This window comes from Phascolarctos cinereus, unplaced genomic scaffold, assembly GCF_003287225.1.
Source record: "Phascolarctos cinereus isolate Bilbo 61053 unplaced genomic scaffold, phaCin_HiC Scaffold_3;HRSCAF=262, whole genome shotgun sequence".
NCBI classification, from domain to species: domain Eukaryota; kingdom Metazoa; phylum Chordata; class Mammalia; order Diprotodontia; family Phascolarctidae; genus Phascolarctos; species Phascolarctos cinereus.
Genome location: NW_027555736.1, coordinates 161,239,688 through 161,260,341, shown reverse-complemented (window position 1 = coordinate 161,260,341; position 20,654 = coordinate 161,239,688). Strand labels below are relative to the sequence as shown.

Here is a 20,654-nt window from a genome sequence, read left to right as displayed (position 1 = left end):
GCAAACAAAGCTTTCATTAGCTAATCTGGCTGCTATATACCACTATTGACTCATATTGACCTAGCAATCCCCTACACCCCCCAGATCTTTTTCAGAAAAACTGCCATCTAGTTACATATCCCTCTTCTTGTGCTTGCAAAATTCTTTTAAATATGTAAGACTTTTACATTTATTCTCTTACATTTCATCTTGTTAAATTTAGCCCAATGTTCTAGCCTGCTGAGATATTTTTGAATTTTGAATGTCAACTAGTGGTAACTGTCTTTTCTAGCTTCGTATAATCTGCAAATCTAATAAGCATGCTACCCACCACTTCACCCAACTCCAATATAAACCTAACGTTTTCTTCATTTTAATTGTACAGGACGATAAATCTCAACTATTAACCCAGCTGGTACAACCTTCAAATAACGCACATCTTCTTGGCTACATTTTAATTCTCTCCTCGATGTTTCACCTTCTCTTGGCTGTTCAAGCCTTTTCCACATTCCCCAAGTATTTTACTCAAACTCTACCTTCACTGCTCTGCCCTCCTTCATTTGACTGTGAGCTGCTTGAGAGCAAAGACTGTTTTTACCTTTCTTTGCATCCCCAGTGCTCTTTCACTTCCCTGCTTTACATCCAATGTTTCCTTCTTTCTTCACCATCTTTTATATCCTCTCGTCTCTGAGTTACTCATCTCCTTCCAAGAATAACTCTGTACTGTTGATTCCATCCTTATCCTTTCTTCACTCATTCCACTAACTTCTTTCCCTATGTGTACACGTGCTTAGCTCTCACTCATCTTGAAACCTTCACTCACTCTGTTCCTCCAAGGTACTGTCCTTTCTCATTCTTCCTATCACAATTTCTGAAAATAGTGGTCTTTGCTCCACTACCTGTATTTCTTCACTACCCACTGTTTTCAAAGGCCCTTGGCAGCCTATTACTTGCCAAATCATTGGTCCTTCCTGTCATTCTGAGTTTTTTGTGGTCGAGAATATTTCATTGTTTGTAACCCCCAAAGTGCCATTAACATGGGCTGATCATATATGTGCTCCTGCATAGAGAAGCTAGATGAAACTTGCTTTGTTACAGCAATTATTGGGGAAATATGGACTAATAACTCCATACACAATACTACTGTAATACTCCAAAGTCTTCATTTTAATGGTTTGAAGGCTTTGCAGTTAAGAAATCATTGCGTCAACAAGGAAGGCATAGTTTTCTATGCTCTGTGGTCCATGGCTAAAATTTCAACCTCTATGTCCAATACGCAGTAAGCGTGGCCAAACTGGCTTACTTGCTGTTCCTTAGCATTCCATCTTCCATGTCTTGTCTCCATGCCTGGAACGCATCCCCTATATCCCAAGAATGATGTCTGGCTGCAAGAGACACCATCCCTCCAATTGCTAGTGCCTTCTGTCCTTGCCCCTTACCAAAAAAATACTCTCCATATATATTTATATCTCAATACATAAAGTCACTTTCCCCTTTTCTCCCTCCCAGAGGACATGGACTTCTTGAAGTCACGGTGTTTTTTGTCTTACCTCCAACACCTGGCACATCTATATACTTAATGAACACTTACTGGAAGACTAAATTACAAAGAAAAAAATTAAACAGTTTGTAGTGCTAGCTTATTTAGACATCAAACAGTATTCATTTTTAGCTGATTGCAGCTAGATCTCAATTATCCATACTGTCAATTACCCATGCACTTTGGCTGCCGTCCAGTTGACAAGCTACCCAGTCTTTGGCAGTTATGGCTCAGCTCAGCATCATTTGCAAGAAAACTTGCACAGGGTGTCAGGGCACCAAAATAACTAATAATTTCCTGGGTCTCCTTAAAATTGTCAACTAGTTGTTCTATCACTGTAGGTAATGAAACCAATGTAAGTATCACAGCTGCTAGAGGGCAGTGTTCCATTGACAATTTTGTTGTTCCTTTTCACATAATCTATTTAAGAGTGACTTTTCAGCTTCTTGTGATCTTCTTTACCCCAATCAGAGGAAAAACTAATCTGTACATTTTGACCAACTGTGCAATTATTCTTATCCTGATACAGAAAACTGAAAATGAATTCTTTATCGGCATTAGCCACTTGTTGATCTTTTCCTACCATGGTAAACTTTTAGTTTTTAAGATAAAACCCGAAAAGAGGGTCATCACATAAATGATAATCAGCACCCTACAGAAGCTAAAATTTAAAGAGTATTCATTATATGCTTTATGAATATACTTCAACACAATCTGAAAACTAAGAACAAAGTGAGTTAAAAAAAAAGTCAAAACTGCAAGTTCCAACAATAAAAATTGAGTAGAACAGTTTATTTTCCTATATCTCTTACAAGTATAATTTTAGAAGGGATTGGCAATTCACAAGTTTCATCATTAGTTCCCAACTCACATGAAACAGAAGAGGTATTAGTCTGGTTCTTTTATACATGCTAGATGTTCTATTGCATCATCAATGAGAGATGCAAAACAAGATTTGAGGGCAAAGCACTGGAGGAATTAACTTTTTACTTCAAACTTCTACCTAGGTGATAAGTGACATTATATAAACATATTACATTAATGACTAATCATGGCTTACCCGACAAGCCACAAAATAAAAGAATTTCCAGGGGAAAAAAGATCGAGGATTACTACCTATTTGGGATGTCAAAACTTATGAAAGAAATATATGAGGTGTTCACACATCCTTAGGGTTATCTAATCTAGTGAGGTTTCTGTAGATACTTCCAATTTGATCCTCTATTTACAAAGGTGGGAAAAGAAACTTTCTAATACAAAAACAAAGGTCTTAATGACAAGTAGAATTTGGTTGGCAGTGCATGCTGAGGTGTAAAATGGTCAGTGGTTCAAATTAGTGACTTCCCAAATATTAAAGATAATTAATGTATACTTTCAGCAAACTTTGGGGACAGATGGAGATATCTGATCTCATCAAATCCTGAGAAACATTAAGAGCTAAGTAAGGTGATTGGTGCCATTCTGAGACTTAAGGTATACAAAGCAAAGAAAAAGAGGGCGAGGGACAAAAGGGAAAAAATTAAAGAGGGGGAAAATAAAATATATGAATATGTTATGGAATATAAGAATGCTAAACTCAGCAGTGCCCTTACTACAGGCTACTTACCCTTAAATTAGATAATACCTGAGTTAGCTACAGAAAAACCTGTAATTTAAACTAAATCAAATAATATTAATTTTTAATTTAGTGAAAAGTCACCATCATAATACTCAGTAGCTTTATTACTTTAAGCACATATAATGTCAACTCCAATTGTTAAAAAAGGAGGCCCAAGTAGAAGCCCTTTTGAGTCTGCTTTAATAAAAAGATAACTCATTTAAAAATCAGCAGCACCAAAGAATGAAATGAACATGCTTTTTACAATGCTATTTTATACTAACTGGCTTAGAACATTGAGTATTAAGGTAAATTTCTACATCAAGAATTCCATTCTAACAAGTTATACTATGCTTATTTACCTCAAAACAACTAAGCATCCTGGGCAACACTGAATTTAAAATTTTTTTTTAATGGCTAGTTATGTTTTCAACTAAATGCTAATTTTTTTTATGATTGGCTCACCAAATTTAGTTATTGGAAAATTTCCTTCAATATTCTGCCAGTTTTCCTATTATCCACACTTTCTAAAACGCAAACATTTTCAAATCCATAAACTCAAAACTAACACACCATTTAGTAAAACCTCACTTTTTATAAATGAACAGGGAGGTTTGGGGTACAGCAACCAGCTCTGAGAGCACCACTAATGGAGATATACAATGAACATTAAATCATTAACAGGTCTTTCCTTAGGAAAATCCTGAGATCTGAAGCACTATGACTCTGTAGAAGGCAGGTTGGCTTTATGAGGAAAATTTTATCTTTATTAAAGACAACCACAATTATTTTAAATTGGGCACTTAAAATAGCATTTCACAGATCCTCAACATGTTTTGAGGTAGATTAAGTATTAGCATCCTGTGTTAAAAAACTGAAACAGGCAGCACTTGAGTCACCTGCCAGAGGCTAACAGCAACATTCTTCTTTCATGGTCAGGATTAGCACTGTGTTCTTAATCTTTCAGTGCAGTGCTTATTAGATCACTCCCCTCAGATGAATGGGGATTTCATTGCTGTAGTACTTAAGTCTTTCATGAACATATTAAACGAGAATTGACAAAAATCCATAAAATTCCATTTTGGGTTGTTTTTGTAATGTTGAAGTGATTCTTACAACAACTAATTTACAGGTGAAGATTTTACTTGAACAAATCTGGTATCCTTTTCCAAACACATCTATGGTTTGTTTTTTTACTTAATATCATTTTCATTTTGTTTTTCTGTTTTTGAGGGCAGAAAGGTAACTGTATAACTTTTCTTAAAATGGTAACTTGCTAAAAGTTTTTGTTAATGCCAATAGAGATGATTAAATCTACTTATGGGCACCTAATATTTTTGTTTACAGGAATGCAATAATGGCAATTACCATGTGTTCAGGGCCTAAAATTAGCCTGGATCCCTTTCCTCCTCTGACCCTTCTTTCTCCATTCCCCACACACACACCAAAAGGGAATTTATAGACAGAAAAACATTACTACTGGCATATTTCGGGCTAATATTGTCATAATGTATAATTGCATAAAATTGGGGGAAGTGTACAAAACTAGAATCGGCAAATTAGTCACAACAAAGATTTTTAACTTCTTGGTAAGACTGCCTGCCTCAACTTGTTCTTGTTTATGAATGAGATAAAGAAACAGTGCTACAGGGGAAAAAAATTAAATGGAAATCACTTCAAATCTTAAAAAAAAAAAGATGGTATTTATAAAAGCCGAATATCTAAGGCTTAAATGTTTAACTGGGATACATTCATCCCTCTTTAAATGAGATGGTCTAACTGGAGCAAGGGTCAACTCATTTAGTTTCCTCTTTCTAATTTAACACTAAAAATATTTACTAAAATGTTACAGGTCCATACATATTGACTTATATCTTTGGGATGTCGGTCTTCAAGTATTTACTTGTTCAAAATTCCCTTTTATTTGTACATTTAGAATTGTCAAATATTAATTACACAGGATCAGGATTTAATAGCTACTAAACAATAAGAAAATATCATCCTAGTGTGTCTTAAGTACAGAATTCAGCAGAACAATTATAAATTAAGCATATGCTTCTACTTCCAAATGCACAAAATGGCCTCAACTCCTGCTCTTAAAACATGTCAAATTAATAGCAAGAAATGGGGTTAAGCCCTGAAGGCTTTTTATTCTAGAGCTTTCAGAAAGTTGAGTGTGAAAGTAAAAATATTCTCCATTTTTAAAAATCTTACAAAATTACATGACTTGTAATTTCGTAAGTTACAATGAAATGTTCTGCATAGGACAAAAGTTATGCCTAAGCAACATATTGTATATGCACACAAGGCCACTGCATGTCATGGGCATTAGTAACAGATGAAAACACATAAGTCTATACCGAAATGAGTAAAGTATTCAGTTTGGTATTTTCTAAATTCAAGACTGTAAACTACTCTTACCTATACAAAAGTTCTAACTGTAGAGTTTGAGGTGGGAACTCTTGTGCTTCTGGTTGGCACATGATCTGTTAACAGTTTAAAAGTGTGAAATTAATACAGACATTTGCGAGAGGTTGTGCAAAACTATTATATTTACAAAAATGGCACAAAAGTGAATTCAACAGTCTATGCACATGCACACTTCATTCACATCTTCAAAAGAAAAGGTATTCTAACACTAAGAACTTGAAAAAAAAAACCAAAAACCCCAAAACAAACAAAACCCAGCTTCAATGGGCAGCTGTTAATAAGCACTAAATTCACAAAAGGTTACATCAGGATAGGCAAATATTGCCCAAGTAAAATTCTATTGTTAAAGCTGAAACAGGTTTAAGGCCATTCAAGTTTAAGAGCAAAGATAGAAATCATATAGAATCCCACCTTGTGTGTGTGTGTGTTTCATTTTAAATACATGATCTAACAACCTGTGGTCTTAAACCCCTGTTTTACAAAACCAAACAGAAAAATACAGAAAAAAGCAACACAATAGATTATATTAAATAACACAAACATATAAAGCTGTAATTAAGAGGAATAAGGAAAGCCAAAACAGTGAACTGTAAAACTTGCTTGTTATTTGCTGGAACCAGTCCTACACTAAGGAATAGGCAATATATACATTTATTTTCAAGTAGATTACTTTACATTGCTCTAACATGTGTCCTTTTTTCATCAGTGCATTGTTCAACTAGTCCAAAGTACTACAGTTTATTCTTAAAAGTTTACTCCCTTAACAATAGCAGCACACACTACCGCTACCTGCAAAGCTGTCAGTCTCAATGACTTAGTGTATGGAAGGGAAAAAAAGCTGAGAAATAACATGTTTGAGAGAAATAACAGGAATGAGGAGATTCATGCAGTTCAGCTCTTTTAATCAGCCAGCCAGTTTGCTAGCAACAAGGGATGGTTTCCGCTGTGGAAGATCCTGCGGAGTAGGAATGTGGTCACCAGTGACCTCTGTTTTGTCAGGAGCTGCTGCAGTAGGAAGCTGCTTGTTCTTCATTTTTGCTTTAGCCATGTTGTAATCCCCAGAGTCGAAATACTTTTGCTATAATAGAAACGGAAAAAAAACTTTAGCAAAGAATTTATAACAAGCATATATGCAACTGCACTGGTCTAACACTGAGAAGAATAAACTGCCAAATGACAAAATATAAGAATTCCAAGTATAGCCAAAAATTGACACCGTACTCCTGAACTGCAGAAAAAACTAAAAGGTAAATTTTTCTCAATAGACTTACTCTTACTTCTGAGCCCAGTCTGTGGGTCTATAGATAAACACATACACCTGTTAGATGATGATTGAGCTGACTGGGTTTAAAATCATACCTAAGTTCTCAATCAATAAATTATCAGAAGCAGTGTTCAATGGGCAACACTTATTATCAACAGTACTCTTACCATCTCTTATTTAGATGGTAAATAGCTAATATCACATTAGTATTTGGGGGGAAAGGGAAAAGTAGGATGAATGAAGGAAAGATGAAATTGATATTCTTAAAATATTTTTAAAACCTGAAGAAGGCAGTTAAGAGACATAGTATATGAAGGTTGTAACATGTAATCTTTTTACTGGGAGCAGTGTTACCAAGGTTGTAGGCTGTGGACATAAATGGACAATTATCAAGCTAAAGTCTGTTTGTACAGTAGTGATGGGAGGGCTGGGCTCACTGCCTATATATTCATCCAAAAGCTGCATTCTCATCTCACCTCGGCCTCAGAGAATTATTTCCTTTAGATGCAGCTCAAACACCACCTTCTACCGGAAATCTTTTCTGATAATCTCAACTACTAGTGCCCTCCTTTCCTACCATGAATTCATTACATATGTACTTAAATACATGTACATATTATCTCCCTCAATACAACTTGAGTGTAGATTTTTTTTTGGTCTTTTTATACCAAGCAGCTAGTACTCTGCCTGGCAGCAAGCAATTAATAAATTCTTGTTAATTAATATAAAAGTTGCAGCAATTGAAAATGAACAGCTTGAGATAACATGATGTCTTGTTCTGCAAATATTCAGAAGGTCCTTGAGACAATTTGCTGTCTTCTAGTCTGTAACATCACTAAACGTGGTGTTTAACCCAGAGTAATTTCATAGTACAAAAGCTATTTAATCTCGTCTGTCTCTCAGAGTTCCTGGGATTGCAATGGACTAAGAAACTCCCTGCAAACAGCTTGTAAATAATTAAAGAAATGTGACTGACGGATTTTATTTTAAAGTCAACATGTGGCTTGTTTCTCTGACAAGACATTCTAATTTATTGCTATGATGTTTTAGTTCATCAAAAATGCAGAAAATTATTTCAAGATTCCACTAATAAAATCAGTTTTTTTTTTGGGGGGGGGTTAGTGAGGGAAGTGATAGGTGAACTATTTCCCCCTGCTATATTTTTATATTTCTATATGTGCTATATTTCCCCCTTCATCATTTTATTTGTTAATGAACATATAGGAAATAGGCCCTGCCTGTTATCTGGCACTCTCTCTTGTTGAATCAGGCAGAATTTTGGAAAAAGTAAACTTTATGACTAGAAGCATCTTTTTTTCTACTTCTACACTAACCAATCAATCATTAAACAACATTCAGTGCTAATACCAAAAATCAAACAGTTGCTAGCTCAATGATGATGATTTTTACACAAAGGGCTAGGGAATAAACTTGTGGTTTCACTAGGGAGCTCCTGGTGAGGAATTTCTTCAGCCTGTTTGGGCTGGCCCTTTCTCTGCAACTTTGAGAGTTTTTTAAAGCACTAAAAGGGTTAAGTGACTTGCCCAGGGTCACAGAGCCAGAATGTGTCAGAGGCAGACTTGAAAGATTAAAATTAAATTTACAGAAAAAAGTAATGGACCTAACTAAAACAACAAAAACTCTCCAGAGCCCTAAACCTTTTTTATGGGCTAATTACTTTAAAAGCTGAAAGAATTTAAAATAGGGATAATTTCAGGAAGGAAAATATAAGTTCAAATATTTCAAGATGAACCAGAACACAGTAAAGTAAAAATTCATGATACAATGGAAAGTATCACGAGGCTCTGGAGTCAGAGGATCTAGGTTCTAATACTGAGTACCTAGGAGACCTAGAGCAAGTCACTTAAACTCAAGGCCACAGTAAAATGAGGAGTAGATATACTATGAGGCTTCTTCAAGTTCTAGATCTATAACAGAACATACTTTGCCAGATTTAGTTATATGAAAGGCCTAATCTATCACCTACACACAAAGTGTGTTAATTAAGGGAATCAATGATAAGTGTTACTATTATTACCCAATGGTAGCACTAAGGGGATTTTAGTTTTTGTTAAACCAAAACTGAGGTAGTTCTTATTAATATATAGGAAATCTTATATCAATTAGGTTATCTAATATGCTATCTTTGACCACTCAAAACCAATGGAATAGAGCTCAATCATATTAATATAGATGTAACACACACAACAACATAAATGCATGTATAAGAGCAGGAGTTTATTTTTCAAACTTAAAGAAAGTAAAGATTGACATCCAGTCAACAGTCATTTATTATGACATCCAGTCAACAGTCATTTATTAAGAACTGACCACATGCCAAGTACTATGCTAGCACTGGAGATACAAAGAAAGGCAAAACCACAGGAGCCCCTGCCTTTCATTCTAATGGTGGAAATGACATTCAAATATCAGTGAATATACTACATATTCATCCAAAAGCTGCATTCTCATCTCACCTCGGCCTCAGAGAATTATTTCCTTTAGATGCAGCTCAAGCACCACCTTCTACAGTGCAAGTGAAAGGTAATCTCAGAGGGATTGCACTGAAGGGGATAAAGAGAGGGGAAGACACTAGAAAAGACCTCATACAAAAGGTGGGATTTGTACTCAGTCCTAAAGGATGTTAGGTGAAGAGAAAGAATATTCCAGTCATAGGTTATAGGCAGTGAGAAGACAGGGAGTTGAGCAGTGGAGTGTTGAAAGCCAGGTTGTGAGTTAGCATGTGTACTTGGATTGCAGAGTGAACGGAAGAGAGTGTGTGTAACTTGGTCATTCCTACCTCTTTAGTGAAATTATTTTGTATATACTACAGTGGGTGAAACAGGGACAACAACCACAAGGCTGTTGTAATAGTCCAGGCATAAAGTGACTCAGGCCTTTAACCAGGGTGGTACCTGTGTGAGTAGAGAAAAGGGGACATACGGAAGGGATGTTTGAGGTAGAAATAACAAGACTTGACAAAAGACTGAATAGTTGGGATGAATTATGAGGAGTCAAGGATGACATCAACACTGTGATGGCAGTACCTTTGACTGTAATATGAAAGTATGGAAAAGAGGAGGGTTTAGGAAGAAAGATAAATTCTTTTTCTGACATTCGGAGTTTGAGATGCTTGTTAAGACATCCAATTCAAAATGTCCACAACATAGTGACAGAAGATTGGAAGCCAGGATGGTCAAGGCTTTCAGTGTCTAAAATATCCCCTGTAAAATGTAAAGAGTAATTTTAGGTAATTCTTAGATCAACTCTACCATTAAGGAAAAAAAAGTAAATAATTTAAAATGAAAAGAAATTTAAAGTACATAGCACCTCCTGAAATTGGAATAAAACCCCAGAGCACAAATTAAATACATTCATATTAAAGATTACCAGTTTCTCTTAAAAAAACAAAAACAAAACAAAACAAAAAACCCAGAAAACAGAAATCTCTCCTGCAACAAAATTTTTCCTTTCCACAAAGAAAAAAAAATAAAAGATTAGATTTTATTAATGTTAGCAAGTAAAAATATTTATGGTCAAACTAGACCAGAATTTTATTTACAATCAGTCTTAAACCCACTGACATTTCAAAAGACCACACTAAGCTCCTGACCTTCACATGATTTTATAAAAGTTCAATCTAACTCTTTTAAGATCCTACAGAAGGCTAGGAGATGGTCATTATAATTAACATTGGTGGCTAACAGTTGGACCAGAGTGCAAAGTCAATTCAAAGTTACAAGTTGTTGTGTACTCCTAGATTGAGGACAGATGTGTGTACAATGGAAAAAGTAGCCAGAACACTTGGTTAAAAATGGTTTCAATGTATGTAAATTATATTCTCCATTTAGTCTATATACAAAGAATATGTAGTAGGTTCAACATTACCCATTTTCAATAAACCATTTTCCCACTATACTTTTGGTTTATAAGCTGAAAATTTTTGATGTTATTCTCAAAAAATGCATGTTCTTCACATGACAACCAAACACTTCATTCCCCTAACTTTAGCCAATCATTAGCCAGACTAGGATATTTTCAAGCAAAGTTTCTTAAACTGGGATCTGTCAGCTGTTTAATTGCATCTTAATATAATTTATTCCCTTTGTTATCCTATTTTATGCATTTGAAAACATTCTATTGCTTTGTTTGACTGTACATATTCCTATCAGGTTTTGTTTTTCTTTTCTTCTCAATGGGTGGAAGAGGTGAGAGGAAGAGAATCTGGAACATAATGTAAAATTGAATTTTTAAAAATATATTCTTTGAAAAGGTCCACAGGCTTCAGCTGTGGGGTCTCTGGTTTGCCAATGGGTCCACGAAACAAAAATGGTTAATAACTCATATTTCTAAAGGAAAAATACTTTGGTGGTCACCAATAATGTTTCAAAGTAAAAGCTATAATTGATGGGATTTGATAATAAGACATTACAGAGACCTTAACAAATCTGTCAAACTCACTTTGCAAACAGTTAACCCTTGTTTAGCAATGCCCTGTCTAGCAAGAAATAAAGTTTCCCCTATTTATTCACAGGGCCATATATTAAGAAAAGAGCTTAAGGAATCATACATATAAGAAACTGCATAAAAATGGATCTTTTAACATTGTGGAAACTGGGTTTATGATAAGAATTCTCTGTAAATTTCAGTCACAAACCCTCAATATAATCTGTATGTGCTATAAAACTCATTTTGAACCTTTAATCCTACAAAGAGCAAGAAAGACTATCCAAGAAAAACAGTCAGTCCATTTTAATTGAGCTCTCAACCTAACAATGAACCAAACCTCAAAATAGCAAAAATGTCCCCAAATAATTTGAATTAAATAACTTTGAATTATTTTAATATATTTAAAAACACAGTTACTTCAATATACTTAAAATACTTTTTTAATACATTTGAAGATGGCAATTATATCAAAATAAACAATTTCCCAAGTATTTAGAGAAATCAATGTACAGAACAGTAAATTCTTAAACTATACCAAAACAACATAATGTTAACTTGCTTAAAATCATACTGGTCATTTCATGCCACAATTAACAAATTTGCATAGCATAAGGAAGTAAAACTTAAAAAGAGGAACTTACTCCTTTCTGTAGTCGCTTCCTCAAGAAATCTGAACCTCCAGGCTTTTGTCCCAGATGAGGATACCTTGCTTTTAATTTTGCTTCTTCTGCCTTCTCTGGACTAGTTACTTTGTCTTCCATTTCCTGAAATTATTTAATATCAATTAGTTTTTTATTCCACCTATAGTTTTTGTTTAAAAAACAAAATACCCCTTTTTACAAATGTAATCTGGTTCTTGCACGTAGCTATCCAATGCCAAAGAACTCTCAGCATCTAGCTAATATCTTACCGAAAACCAAGTACAGGAGGAGCTCTAAAGACAGAACCTCTAGTTAATGTATTTTTTAAAATGATCCAAGAGATGGCTCTATTATAGCTGTGATGCATGTGTACCACCCTACACACTAGATAAAAATATCAAGATAGCTCAGCTCTGAAGTCTTTCCTGCTATTATTTTCCTGTCACGTAAAATACATTTATAGTTACCTACCTTTTATGGAACTCTTCAGCTCACATTTTCCTATAATTAGATGTTCATTCTAATACATTTTTATGATTTTAAGATCCCAACTACAGTGAAACCTTTCAAAGCAGATGTTTACTCAAAATCACGTCTCATTTGAAACACAGCTATTCCCCAGAGTTTATTCAAAGTCATTCCTCTTTCTAAAACCCCTTGAGTTTGGAATTAATGAGGCTGTATTGTACTGCACATATTCTGCAGATAAATAAATGCCCAATTTATTAACAAAGGAATCTAAAAGACAGCTTCATGGTCTCTTGTCAAAAAGAAGCAGTACTTGAACCTCAGGTCTTCTAACTCTGAAATTGGATCTCTAGCCATTATACAACACTGTCTCCCAGTTTTACAATAAATCGTAGAATATTCCCTAATTGTTTCATCTTTTTTAACACAGTTTGCAAGATCCTAGCCAAAATCCTTCTGAGCTACGAAATAATGATCACCAGTATTCCAAACTGGAAAATGGCTTAGACCACACACAATTATAGTAGACACCACAACATGCACTAATTACACAACAGATACAGAGAAAGATATAGTGAACATCATCAAGCCTTCTTTACAATTTTTAAGGTGACCCTTGTAGCTAGTTACTGAGCAAGTAGGAATCAGCATCAAGAACTTCACCAACAAGCAGGCACAGTTGTTTAGTGCTGATGATGCCAGACCTGAGACAAAGAGTTACTGTTACAAAGTATCAGATAGTAAGCAATTTATTAGGCAAAGTTCTGCCTGAGGCTACATTATACACCTACAAGTGACCCTGAAGCTGGGTTCACAACACACTTTTGGATATCTAGTGAACACTTCTCCAAGCCAGTTTCCCACTACTCTTCACTAAATCAAAGTTTTATTAAGAACCTACGTGCCAGACACTGTGCTAAGCACCTGTTCTTTTCAGTCTCCAGTCACCAAGTCTGAAAACGCACAGAAAGGAAGTTAGCTTCAATAACAAAGCCGCAGTCGAACGCCAACATAAATATGTTAACAGATTCTCTGTTATAAGAACCTGAAGTTAAATTGCTAAAAGTATTATGTAATCACTTTCCTTTCTCATTTTGACTATCATTCTAGGAGGAGCTAGAAAACACCTTCTGTTAAACATGGAATGCACTAAAGTTTCATAAGACAGAAAATAGGATTAAAAGCTGCAAGAGACAGCAGAGTTCATCTAGTCACAGCCCCAGCCTCATAGCAGGAAACAAGCTCAGAGCAGTCAAATGACTTGCCCAGTAAGGAATAAAGTTTGGATTCTAACCAAGCTTTTCCGACTCTAAATCTAGAAAGCAGCAAATATATTGAATGCTTTGCACATAGACTGTGCTCTGTTAGTATTATGCTGACATTTTACATACATTCTTCATTAAGGTTATCAAGAACAGAGGCAACAACTACAGACAAAGCTACCCTAAATTCCTGCATTTGAGAGACTATTTGGCAAAAGGAAAGATTCCCATTTAGAAGACTTTAATTTTGTTTTTGGATATTTGAATTTTTTATGATGGGAACTGAGGAAAAATTACTCAAATTTCTTCATAATTCCTTTTATTTTAAGGAAAGATGAAGAAAGCAATGTTCCTGCCAACCTGACGGTTCAGAAGGACCTAATCAGAAAAGGGTATGAAGTACATATAGTAGTATAAATTATTTTACTTAATTAGTCTATGGAATAGGATTTTTTGGCTGAAAAGGAAAGCTATCCTCTCCGTCATTCTCTGAATTGTTTTGGTAGAATGCTAATTTGGGACAACCAAATGATAAAGAGTTTAATTAAATAATCTGTGGACAACTAAAAAGGAGCGCTGAATGACAACTGCCCTAAAAACTATGCCAGTTATTTTTCTCAAGCTTTCAGGCAGGCCATCAGTTTTATCTGGGGTGCTTAATTAAAATAATAAGTGCAGCTGGAAAGTCTTCATAAACAACAGTAAATAATGATGACTCACATTGCATTCTAAGCACTTTGCTCATAACGAGCAAACCACTAAGTTTGGTACGGTTTTTAACATTTTTTAAAAAGTTTCAGAAAGCTGACAGGATAGTTCATCAGCAAGAATGATGGGTTTGGAGTAAAAAGACTTGGGTACAAATCTTAGATCTGTCAACTTATGTCACCTTGGACAAGTCAATTAATTTGCCTGGGTATAATTTTCCTCATCTGTAAAATGAGGGAGCTGGACTAGATGGTCACTAAGGTCCCTCCCAGCTCTATAATTACCTAACTTAAAACAAGAACCTTAAACCTAAGGATCTATCTACTTGCAGATGATCTTTCAAAGGGAAAAGAGTTCCAGGCTTCAGTCAACTAAGCAGGGTGAAGAAAACCAGATCTTCAAGAAGCAATGATCTGATATGCTGATTGGAAAAAATAGACTAGCAGTTCTCAAACTTTTTGGTCTCAGGAGCCCTCTATACTCTTAAAAACTGAGGACCCTTCCCCCAAGGAGCTTTTGTTTATATGTTAAATCAGCTATTTACCATGTTCAAAATTAAAACAGTTAGTACTATTATGAAAATAGTTTTGAGCTCACAGAACCTCTGTAAACAGTCTCAGAGAGCCCCAGGGACCAATGAACCATACTGCTGGAATAGACCAAGATCATTTAAAGCAATATTCTTGACTTAGTCTTATAACCTTGAAAAACATAATAGAAGAACTAGGCATGTTGCATAATTTTTGTATAAAATAGATACTTAATAAAGGTTTGTTGAAGTGAATTAACATACAGATCACAGGATCATATATCTAGAGCTGGAAGGGCCCTCAGATGTCATCTAGTCAGAAGTGACTTGCCTGAGGTCACAGAGATTGCAATAGGTGCCAAAGCTAGGACATGATCCTAGGTCTTCTGACTTCTGAACATGCAGTGTTCATTCCATTCTAACCCAATCTCCATAATTAAAGTATTTAGAGCTGGAAGCAGCTAGGATTTATATATTGTAACCCTTAATTTCATAAAGAGGAAATTGAGACCCAAGCAGATAAATGAGCTGCCCAAAATCACACAATAGATAAATAGTAGGGCCAGGATTCCAATCCAGGTTTTCTCACTCCAAATCAAGAGCATTCTCTTTCCACAGTACTGTTTATCATTGACCACTTTGTGCAACAGGTTAGAGACCCTAGCTAGAAAAATGATTTCACATGTGAACAAGTACTGACTATGAATCAGAAAAACTGGGTTCAAATCCTGATTCTGCTCTGCTACTTACTACCTCTATGGCTAGAAGCGTGTCATAACCTCTTTGACCTCAACTTCCCCCTCCAGTAAAATGAGGGTATCGGTTAAAATCAGAAGTCTTTAAACTACAGCATGGGCATCATCTACTATCAGGTTTTTCTAAGGCCCACTAAGCTTTAAGAATGGTTTTTACATTTTTAGATACAATAAAACTTGGGGTCAGATGGGATGATCACCCCCTTACAACATACCATTAGTACTAAAAGCTGCCCACTATCATTGAATCTACTTGCAGAATGGTCAATGATTCAATGATTGTAAAGTGAACAGAAAACAATCATTCTATCTACTCTATACTGGGGTATCTGCAGACTGAGGCGTTCATTTTCACAACACCTAACTCCAAGGAAAACGAATCTACAGTGAAAACCTCATCTTCCTAAAACTGTTTCCTCAACCTATGCAAGAAGAGTTTATTAGCCAGGTTTTGGAATGTAGCTAACTTACTAGCTTTAAAAAGTACTTACTGAATTGGACAAGAGAAGAGACAAAAGATTACTGAAGCAATATCTAGAGTCCAAAACTATCCCTCAAACAAACAAAAAAATCCCAGTGTCTTCAAGGATGTAATGTTCTTTTTTTAGTACCCTAACACATGATGATGAAATCATTATCCCTAGTGGTAATTAACAATACTTATATCCACTGAGGAATAAGGTCATTTCAGTTTCTTCCCAAAATTCAACAAAATATAAGCAATATTTACTGTTTTGTCTACTTTTCATTTCTTTCAGACTTTTTACACTAAAGCTACATGCCTAAATGCAACTATAAATGGCTTCACCCCTACTACATACTTTCTGCCCCTGAAAAGTAGCACTTTTCTGGGTAACTCCAATAGCAAAGCAGTCTGAAAAATGTCATTACTTTTGTGTTATGTGTGCATATGTGCACACACATGCAACCAGATCGCCTCATTGTCAATGTCCCCTTACCTTAAGTTATTGTTCTTATTATAGGATTTAGAACTGCAAAGGGACTTTAAGATAGTCCAGGCATGCAGTCTACAGATGAGGAAACAGGCCCAGTTCAGTGAAGAAAAAACATTTATCTGAATTTTTTATAAGAAATTAGGTCCCTTGGTAAACACTTGTTCATGTACAGACAATTGAAGAGAAGTAATTTTACTGATACAAAAAAGAGAAGAGATTTTCAGCTAAGTACTTAAGTTCTGGTAGACAGAGATCAATTAGTTACATAAATACTAACCAAATCTTTCAGGTCATTTCTAGCCAATCTTTTAAATAGAAGGATCAGCTAATCTGGCCATGGCAGTAACAGAAGTGATGCTGCACATTTTCTTCTCCAGTAGAGACAAGATAACAAGATATTGGTGCTTATCATGACACACATCCTGGGCTCATAAAAAGTAATTTATGTGAATATGCTATGAAGCATTAAAATTATATCAAAAATGTATGCAAAAAGTAAAAGTTGAAGTTTACTTTTCATTTGAATCCAAAATTAATCATAAAACAAGGTCATTTGCTCCTTTTGGTTCCTAGGACAGTGTCACAATTTTGGCTTTTATTAACATTATTTATTGTAAAAGTAGATTTTTAGTTGTACAAATAATTAACTTTCACATTAAAAAATGGAAATTTTTGTATTCAGGAAAATTCAAAAGTACAGTTTAACTAGTAATAAATATCATGTCTACTCACTCCCCCCCCCATATTCTTACAGCATTAATGGTCTGGAAAGGTTCAAATGTTTAAGTAGGTAAAAAATGTAAATTCTGATGTTATTCTATTCAGTTAACACTGAAATTAATCAACGTCCTTATATGATTAAGAAACCAATTAGACAAAATAAACTATGACATCAAAGCAAGAAACTGATTTATGATACCCCTGGATTGATTTTCCTGTACTCTAAGTTTGGGATCTCCAAAAACGATGGTAATTTCCAGATCAAGTCAGGAAACAGAAAGTTAATCCAACTTAGCCCCCAGCAATACAGTTATCACAGAGATATAAATGCTGATTTATGCACACTGAAGAACTGAGGGACAGGAGAAGCTGAAATTAACCTTATGTGTGTTAAACACTAAATGTGAAAGATCTGGAGGAAAACAAACTGCCAGAATTCAGGTTTAAATTAAATCGTTTAATTCAAAAATGCCAGAAATCTGTTTTAAACGCCCTCTGAAGTTTGAAGTTTTCCATATACCTTTTTGTGCACAGAGGAAGAGAAAAAGTAGAAGATAATTTGTATCCAAAAGTTCTCAAGCTTTAGAAACTCTGCCCTCTATCCAATGTAATCCGCATGCACAGAGCTTGGCAGTTAGAGAATCTTGCAAGATGGAAACTTGTAAGGAATGGTTGGTTAGAATCAGAAATCAAGCCTCAGATGTAAATATGCGTTTCAATTGGCAAGGAAATGACCAAACCAAATGAGCTGGAAATATTGGGGGGCAGGGGGACAGATGGAGGGCTCGGAATCCCCCCGGGGGGCAGGGAAGGCCAGCAGGTCACACCCACCCTTCCCAGGATGGAGCACCTCCCTCCGCGCTTCCTTCCCCGCTTTTCACAAAGCAGGCCACATTCACTTCCCTAAGAATCCAACAAAAGACCAGCCAGGTCGGACCGGGCCTCGGGGAGAAGTGCAATTCACGAGCCGGCGATCCTGAAACAGGCAGCGAGCGGCGCCGGACGGGCCGCCAGCCACGGAGGAGGAGCCTCCGCCAGCGGGAAGCGCCTCCAGCGGACGGGGCGGAAGCGCAGGCAGGCTCCGGGACCCGCTCCAACAGGGCTTGGGGCGAGGAGGAGTGGCCGGATCTGGCTCCTTCCCAGTGGGAATGGAAACGGCTCCCGTCTCTGTTCCCCCACCCCCCACCCCCGCTCGTCTCACTCCCGGAAAGCGGCCTCTCTGGCCGTTGTCGAGACGCAGAGAGAGGTGGGCGGGCGAACTCCGTGCCTGCCTCCGGTCCGGGCGCCGGACTCCCCCCGGCCTCTTCCTCACCTTTTGCTCCTCAGCCGAGGCCGCCTCGGGGATCTCCGCGGACATTGCGCCCCTTCAGTCGACTGGGAGGACACTGGGGGAAAGGAGATGCAAAAGAGCAGGGAAGAGGAAGCCCCTACAGCCGCCAACAACGTTCCCCCACGAGCCACCGCCCGCGTCACGCTCAGTCCCTCAACCTCCTGCTCCCGCCCTCCAGCCCGCTTTCTCTGAGCGCCCACCGCCGTCGCGGTAGTCTCCTCCCTCCCAAAATGGCCGCCGCCTTATGACGGCATAGCGTCTCGCCGTGTACGGCTCGTCGCAGGGACCCTATTTCCTGACTCCTCGGCTCCACCCCTCTCCTTTGACCGTTTGGCCTGTAAGTTTCCCCAACTCCTTCCCAGACCCCGCCTTAAGAACGGGTCCTTTCTTCAGCATTTGTAGATAGCCACTTACTGTAAACGTCATTTCCGAGTTCAGTTGCTTTCGGTGCTTTCTGGGAATTGTAGTTTTTGGTCCATTCTTATTCAGAATCTCAGAATGCTAAAGCCAGAAAGGTTCTTATTAAGAGACTTTAGTACAACCTTATTTAATTTAATTTTATTTTATTTTTTAAAAATTAATTTATTTTGATTTATCAACAATCACTTCCATATGCTTTTGAGTTTAAAAATTTTCTCCCCCTTCCTCCCCACCACCCTCCCCAAGATGGCGCACAATCTGATATAGGCTATACATATACGTTCCTATTAAACATATTTTCACATTAGTGATGCTGCAAGTAAGAATTAGAACCAATAGGAGGAACCACCAGAAAGAGGAAACAAAACTCAACAGAATAGAAAAAAATAGCAAATAGTATGCTTCGATATGCATTCAAACTCCATAGTTCTTTCTTTGGATGTGGATAGCATTTTCCATCACGAGGCCTTTGGAGAGGTCTTAATCCATGCATTGCTGGGAAGGGTTAAGTTTATCAATATTGGTCTTTGGACAACGTGGCTGTTATTGTGTACAACGTTCTCTTGTACAACCTTATTTTATATATGAGGAAACTGAGGCCCAGGGAAGGAAGAAGGGCCCTACCCAAGGTCACTCAGGTGGTAAATAGCAGAACCTGCGCTGAAACTAACATCTGACAGAGTAGGAAAAAGAACACTTGGGTCTAAAGCCTGGGGTCTGTATCATAGCGCCACAGATATAAAGATTTATGGGAAGGGAAGTCCAACTCCTTCATTTTACAGATGAGGAAACTGAGGACCCAAAGAGGTCAAGCACTTTATCTAAAGTCACAGGGATAATATGTGGTTAAGCTTGGATTCAATCCTAAATCCTTTAACTGCAAATCCAGAGCACATATCTATGGAATGATTTGGTCTTTGGGCAAAGCACTTTCATTTTTCTGGCTTTCCCTTTCTTCATCTAATTCTTTTCACTTTTGATCTGAGGCAGGACTCCAGGACTCAGATTTCATATAGAGAAATCCTAGTGTGGAAACACGCCACATGTGCAGATTTGCAATTCCCCTGTAATTTACCATCTTTGATAGTTGCAGGCTACACTGAAGTGTGTCTTGTCCACAGTGACACAAAATTAGGACTCATATCAGGGGCAGGATTTGAACACAGGTTTTCTGAAGAAAAAAACAACAACCATATCGATTGCCTCCACTTTCTCACTTCTCATTCACTTGCAACTTAACTCCAGTTCAGCGCACTGAAACTCCTCTCTATAAGGTTGCCAACAATATTTTTAGTCATAAATCCAATAGACTTTTATCAATAGCCATATGGGAAAAAATGTTCCAAATGACCAATAATTAGAGAAATGCAAATAAAAACACTCTGAGGTTCTACTTCACACTCATCAGATTGACCAAGCAGACAGAAAAATGAAATTAGAAATGTTGAAGAGCTGCAAGAAATAGCCAGGCCATTCTAGTAAGCAATTTAGAACTATACCCCCAGAAGTCACCAACCTGTGCAAACCCGTGTTTGACCCATCAATACCATTGCTAAGTCTATACCCCAAAGAAATCAAGGAGGAAAAGGATCTAAACAGGATGTCC

General features: G+C 36.8%; 1 protein-coding gene across 1 annotated transcript; it reads right to left on the bottom strand.

Moving 5' to 3' along the window:
• Positions 1 to 2,281: 2,281 nt before the first annotated feature.
• Positions 2,282 to 18,905, bottom strand: ARPP19 (cAMP regulated phosphoprotein 19). The gene is made up of 3 exons (XM_020981007.2): positions 18,611 to 18,905; positions 11,901 to 12,023; positions 2,282 to 6,624 (listed from the first exon to the last, which is right to left on the bottom strand). Exons 1-3 carry the CDS (start codon positions 18,653 to 18,655, stop codon positions 6,451 to 6,453), a joined length of 342 nt encoding a protein of 113 aa, XP_020836666.1. The 5' UTR covers positions 18,656 to 18,905; the 3' UTR covers positions 2,282 to 6,450.
• Positions 18,906 to 20,654: the final 1,749 nt, after the last annotated feature.

Bases quoted from the DNA above. Each gene is read 5' to 3' on its own strand.
- ARPP19 (XM_020981007.2), bottom strand. From the start codon at position 18,655: ATGTCCGCGGAGATCCCCGAGGCGGCCTCGGCTGAGGAGCAAAAG. The intron at 12,024-18,610 runs GTGAGGAAGAGG...AAATAATTTCAG, and splicing joins CCTCGGCTGAGGAGCAAAAG to GAAATGGAAGACAAAGTAAC. The intron at 6,625-11,900 runs GTAAGTTCCTCT...TTTCTATTATAG, and splicing joins GGAAGCGACTACAGAAAGGA to CAAAAGTATTTCGACTCTGG.